The sequence below is a fragment of the Anas platyrhynchos genome, chromosome 2 (genome assembly GCF_047663525.1).
Source record: "Anas platyrhynchos isolate ZD024472 breed Pekin duck chromosome 2, IASCAAS_PekinDuck_T2T, whole genome shotgun sequence".
Taxonomy (NCBI): domain Eukaryota; kingdom Metazoa; phylum Chordata; class Aves; order Anseriformes; family Anatidae; genus Anas; species Anas platyrhynchos.
In genome coordinates, this window is record NC_092588.1 from 11,342,714 (window position 1) to 11,349,414 (window position 6,701).

A 6,701-nucleotide genomic window follows, 5' to 3' on the forward strand; every position below is an offset into this window, starting at 1 on the left:
CCGAGAGGTTTTTGTAGCTCCTATAGCCACTGGAAGAAGAGGTCTTTGTTCTCTGGACGGTTTAACTGGAGAGGGTTTTAGGCAGCTCATGGATCACGGCCAGATCAGCAGAGAGGTAAAGCAGCCAGTTTCTTTTCAATAGTTTGGGAGCTTCAGTGGAAGTACTGTTTACTTCCTATCTTCTCCTGCCCCCTAGTGAGCTTTGGTTTTCACTCCACCTGAACAATGGTGGCTGCTTTTTAGCTTACGTGCACACAAACGTGCTGAAACACCAAACTCTTTTCTTTTTATGTTCTTCAGAATTGTTTCCTACACCTACATCCTTTTCCACTGAGCATGTCAGAAATCGAAGAGCCTTTTCTAGCCCTACAGTGCTGATATGCAGTAAGTGACTTTTACTTAACAGGGAAACATCCTCAAGACTGAAATACCATAAAAGCACTTTATGTCAAAGAAAATTCATATGTTAATTTATATTCCTTCTTCATATTGTTCTTATATTAGAGCTCTGAATTTAGAAAAATCACACACAGGTTCTTTCATCAATCACCCTTAAATCTTAGGGGGAAAAAAAAAAAACAAAAACACAACAAAACCATAACGTTTGCTGCCTATAAAACATCTCAAATACAACACATGAGCAAAGCCCGTCATAATCTAAAGAAAAGAGGAAGAGGGAAAAGTGACCTAGTGAAATCTTTAAAAAATAAATAAATAAATAAATTTTAAAAAAACTAACTTTCTATAAGGTGCATTTATGGGGGATCCCTCCATGACACTGCATTTAACAGTAGCCAGTCCAGCAAACACTTATGTGTATTATTTACTAAATATGCCTACCAGTAAATGTTTTTGGGATTGGGCTCTTGGAGAGCAGCAATTCAGAAAAGAAAGGGACTTCACTTAATGCTCTGACTATGCATGCCTTTTCAGTTATTTATCTTCAGATGTAAATCCAACCTCTCTCATGTACTTCCTAGGAGAATTTTACCCCAGTACTACTCCCAAAAAGCAGAGTTGTGTAACGTGCAAGTATCTTCACAGCAACAGTGCTTGTAAAATAAAATACTAACCACATAATCACAATAGAATTCTTTTGCTATTGCAAAGCCTAGCAATGAAACCTGTCAGAAGCTGGATGAAGCCAGATTTTGTGAAGGAAATTAAAACAAACTGCAAATGGACAAGAACAAGAATGCAGAAGCATATTATCTAAAGCTGTCTCAAAATTAAATGAGTACTTTGCCTCAGAACATGCAGGCTAAGAAGAATAGGTGGGTGACAGTTTTATATTAACACAACTTGTCACATATGAGTTGGTTATTCGAGCTTAACAACCAAGCATTGCAGACCAGATGATGCTACCTCAAAAACACTCAAAAACAAAAAACCACAGCAGTTATTTACCAAAAGTATGTCACACCACAGAAACTTTGTATCTTCCTGATGGCATTGTATATGGAACATAAGAAATTGAAGCTCAAGTTAAAAGGATGCATGACCTTTATATATACAGCTAAGGGAGTTAAAAACAAACCTTGTAAAAGAACAGTGAGGGAGCTTCACTCATTTGCTTGTTTCACATGTGCATAAATCAGCAAAGAAAAGAGTAGGAGTGAAGGAGAGAATTACTACAAGTAGAGTTAACACCATAGCACATAGACCATAGGGATTTAAACTACACAATTTTTAAACTACAAAAGTAAGTCTGTAATAGCTTTTCTGCAAGCGCAACGGGACGGACTATGTTAAAAGGTCATGCTTCATAATCCTAGAATTACAATTCTACAGGATGTTACCCCTGATAAAATAAAATTAATGTTATGGTCTGGGAGCTGTTTCCAGTCACATGATATAACTTAATTGTTACAATGGCCATAAGAAGCTCATCAAGAGTACTCCCCTCTCTGCAAAATATATTACATAAGGTCCTTTTGGTTACTGAATGAAGTGGACAAAATAACTTTAGGGTTGTAATTAAAGACTAATGTGCCAGAAGTAGGTGATTGAGAAAGACAAGATTGAGAAAGGTGATTGAGATTTCCTAGGAGTATCATGCACAGACCTTCAGCTGCAAACCCGCACAGTGAAGCTTAAGTTGCCTGTCATGGCTCCAAACCTGAATGCCACAGGGGCTTCATTTGGCTTCACCTGAAAGGTGATATTAATCAAAACTTCTAACTTTTGTCGCCAATAACTAATTTCTGCAGATCATTCTGGGATTACAGGAATTCAGTACGTTCAGTGCATTTCCATCTGTTATGGAAAAGTAGGAGGGACGGTGGCTGCAAAAGCAGCGAGGAAGCAGAACTGGCTCTACCCGTCATGCCACAAAGGGAATCCCCAGCTGACTGTTCAGACAAGCTTTCCATTTCCTCTACCATCCAGAAACAGGACGTCAATTGTCTCTGACAGCAATATGGATAAAAAGGTCAGAGGAGAGAGAACTATCACACCAGACAACCAGAGAAGCATTCATCTTGATGGTACAGAAACCTTCGCTTAGCTGAGTGCAAGATTTATAATGAATGACATATCTTTTCTTTTAGAGGACTTTCACTCTCTGCTCATAATTAAAGCTTTAAAGGTTTGATTTTTTGTTCCTAGTGAAAATATTATCACAGATCTAAGGAGTTACAGAATATTTGTAATATTTGTAAAATTTTAATATATAATATTTGTCTTTGAAAAGTAGCTTTGCACTGCACCTGTTGCTGTGAAATAGCAATGACAAGACTGTTAGGAATGATTAGAGATTTATGGTATCCCAGTTTGTAGATGTCCAAACTGAAGCACACTTAAAGGGTCTGTTTTTCAGCAGAGAAACAGACAGCATTTTAGAAAATTGCATCCCCTAACAGGCGTCTCAAGCTTTGTACTCAAAATCATTAGCATTATTTCAAATATCTTGCCCTAAACATTAAATGAAACACACAAAGAAGCAGTAATAGAAAGAAAAGTCATTTTATTCACCTTAAAAGGCCTTCTCCATCTTCTTCAGTAATACCAGAGTTTTTACAAAGCGATAGGATAATAAACACTGGAACATTGTCAGTCTGAGTTGTTACAAAAGCTTTTTTTTTGTAACAATGTTTGTAACAATTTTTTTTGTAACAATGTTTTGTTTTGTTTTGTTTTTTGACAATGTTTGCTTGCTATTTACATTTTCCTTGGATTTATCATTGAACAGAATGAAGTAAGTGGGATGAAAACACCCCGTATAGCCAGCAGAGCTACAGTTCCTACAACAAAGATAATGACTGTAATAAAGTCAAAACATGTAGACCTAGGATTCACCTGTGAGATTCAGGATGCAATAGAAGATACTCAGAGGAATTACTTACTGAAACTTTCCACGAGGTCAAGGGCAACGTTAGTGGCGATATCCATTCCAGTATTTATGTAAGATTGGCAGTTTTTCAGAGATGAGAGAGAGGAGTCCACGGAGTTGAACGAAATTACAGCCCCTGGCATCTTGAAATCGTTACTCTGGAAATAACAGATAGAACATTCTGAATGCAGTTTACACCTGAAGAATTTGGAAGATAAAAGTGCAAATAGCAGTGTTCACAGGATGGCTGAAACACTACAGAGCAGGGATGAAATCTTAGCTCACGAGTGATGTACTGGAACAGGCTGCCCAGAGAAAACTGTGGATGCCCCATCCCTGGAGGTGCTCAAGGCCAGGCTGGATGGGGTTTTGGGCAACTTGGGCTGGTGGGAGGCGTCCCTGCCCAGGGCAGGGGTAGGAACCAGATGATCTTTAAGGTCCCTTCCAACCCAAGCCATTCTAGGATTCTCTGAAGTGTCAGTGGAACTGCAACTCACCAGAGGTTTTCAATTGCCTTCATATTCAACATAAAGCAAATATTAAGCAAAACTAAACCCCAAAAACCAACTTGCCATTTTCACCTGCTCATTTCCATTGCTAAACCACAATGAAATTTAAACTCAGTGATAATGCTAATTTGAAAATTACTGCTCTATTTCAGCTCTGAAGAAAGCCCACATGCCCCAAGATTTGCCTGCGTTTTCTAGACACACTAGCAGCCAGGCTGGTAAGAAATATGACTCTCACATCAAATTCAGCCCCACCATCTACAAGCGTGTTTCAACAGCTTATCCAGTGGGGAAAAATATAAATAAATAAAGGGCAAATGCTCTAAAAATGTATTCAGCAGTAAATCATCTAACATCATTTTTAAATAAACGCCCACCTTACAAATGGTGCCTGCTGACCCCAACGTTGTCACAGACTGTGTTGTTAGTAGCAACGTTCCACTGGCACACAACAGCATCACACGAGAATCACGTTTGCTTCTTTACCATCACCTTCCCCAATACAGACCCACAACCTACAACTTTCCTGGGATTAACTGCTTCTCCTCTGTCATTAACGTAACCCTCAAGTCAGTTTGCTTACGCCATCCCTATCCACACTGTTCATATCAGTTGGTGATCTCCCCTCAAAAGTTTCAGCTTCTAGCCTTCCTTTTTTATGCTTTACCATAACTTGCTTGGACGACATGTAGGTATTATAAGAAGCAAGGATCCAGTGCGCACAGTTTTATACTTTAAGCTCCAGGAGATAAGAAAACTTCTGCTCAGCTTTAAAAACACACTTGTTTATAAAAGTCTTGGACAGACAGAAATACTGTATCAGTCCATGTAAACAGTAACTGAGATTTTCAGGGACTACACTCCGATCGTATTGAAGGAGGGAGAGAACAGAATCCATAACCAAAATTGATATACAGTAGAAATTTTATCTAAATAGTACCCAAAATTACAAGGGGATGAGTTGGTATATCAACAAAAGCCTTTGACAGGCCACAATCCAACAGAAATATGCAAATTATTAAAGGATAAAGCTTTGCCCATGGTTTGCATATCTAAGGCTGTATCTCCCTCTCTCCCTCTACTACTTACCCTGGGATTCCAGAACTACATCTTATGCTCATCCTAACATGAATAACATTGCCATGTTCCTCATTAACATCGTGCAAATTGTGAGACCTGAGTACCTGCCATCACAGTCTCTCCTCTCCTAATGTTTTCTTTCATATCTTTTTGGGTTTTTTCCTGCTTCAAAAATGTGTTTGGCTACTCAAGACCATCTTTTATGACACTGCTTTCAGGTCATGGGCTTACAACAGCTTTTAACGATATAGTGATTTTTTGCGTTTGCCACAACTTGGATTTCTGAATTCCGTATTAACTAACTTCCTCTCCTTCCGTTCTAAAGGAGCATCTTGCCAGAGAAGAGGCAGCAGTCTTCAACAATTGCTCCAGTAAGCTCAGCTCATGCTCTCCCTGTCAAAAGACAGCAATTGTTACCTCTGGATGCTGTCAGACTGACAGCAGAAGACATGCAAAAAGTTCCTTACAGAACCCTGTGAAAGTTTAAAAAAAAAAAAAGAAATAAAAAGATGCTCTTCAAGATATATTTAATAGAACAACTTAAAGCATTTGCTATTATTTTAGCTTTGGTTTTTTAAGCAGCTGTTTGCTATCTTACCAAGACTATTTGTAAAGAACCTCTGTGCTCCAAATTTCATACACCATTAAATAGTCACACAAAATCATGTGATCAGCTTTATCTTTCTGGGCCTATTTAGAGCATCAAAGTTAACAGCAAGAACCTAATGGACTTCCTGAACCTGCTAAATCTGACTAATCAAGCAAGGCCGCTGTTCTTTTGGGAATTTCACAGATATACACTGAAAGACAGGAATCTGAAAAAAACAATAGTGCAAAATTAAACGGGCTTCCTCTTTCTCTTAAGATTTGTGGAAGCACTGACCAAGCCGAACAGAAACTTAAGTTACTGTTTACAATATTAGGTCATACTACTGTATTGGTATATAAACCACTGTATCTCAATTTGTGTTTTGAAAGACAATGTAAGTTCTCTCAAACAAAAATACATACATATGTATATATGTATGTGTGTATATATATATATATAAGAAAAATAAGCTTTATATATAGAGAAATTGTTTTTGATCCCAAAGATTTCCCTCTCAAATTGTCTAAGTGAATTCTTCAACATCAGCTTGCAGCTGTCCATGCTGCCAGCAGAGGAATAGCCACATCCTCACTGGTTTTACTGCTGTAAACCTGTACAGTTTTGTAAACCTGTACAGCTTTTCAGCCTTTTTTGCCAGAAAAAGTCTTAACTGGGTGCATCCTCTTGCAACTCCCACCCCAGCACACCTCACCTCAGGAAGACACAAGCAAGACCTAGAGTTGAAAAAGCGACCAAGTGCAAGCAGCGAGGCAGGTTTCTTTCCATGATAAGCGACCAAATGGTCCAAACAGGGCTGCAGAGCAGAAACCTCAAATTACACTTCATCTTCTACCACATAACTTTGAGATTTGAGCAAGCGACCTGGCTTCCTCACCCTTCACCCTCCCAACACGCGAGGCGGGGACCCAGAGGCGCCCACCTCCCGGGCTGCTGGGTGACCGCCTGCCCCATGGGGCCGCTACTCCCCTCCCACAGCGGTGTGGAGAGGAGCCCCCCAAGCATTAAGCTCCTTTCCCCATGCCTCCATCCCCTCATCTCGCCCCCTGACCCCAAGCTGAGACCTCCCGGCCGCCCTACGCCAGTCCCACCCGGAGGGCAGCGGTCCCCCTCCATCCCCTCAGGGGGCACGGAGCGGGCGGGGGGGGCTCCCTCAGCAGCGCCCGCTGCTCAC

The 6,701-nt window shown here is 40.1% G+C and overlaps 1 protein-coding gene across 2 annotated transcripts in view; it reads right to left on the reverse strand.

The window, feature by feature from the left end:
• NSMCE2 (NSE2 (MMS21) homolog, SMC5-SMC6 complex SUMO ligase) overlaps positions 1 to 6,701 on the reverse strand; it is a 127,237-nt gene that overhangs the window by 120,393 nt on the left and 143 nt on the right. Inside the window, exons 2-3 of one of the 2 annotated variants that reach the window (XM_038173779.2) lie at positions 6,222 to 6,323; positions 3,345 to 3,489 (exon numbers count right to left, since the gene is read on the reverse strand). In XM_038173779.2, the coding sequence (XP_038029707.1) occupies positions 3,345 to 3,474 (130 nt within the window). In that variant the 5' untranslated portion in view covers positions 3,475 to 3,489; positions 6,222 to 6,323. The remainder of the gene's footprint in view (positions 1 to 3,344; positions 3,490 to 6,221; positions 6,324 to 6,701) is intronic. The other variant, XM_038173778.2, reaches the window with a different exon arrangement.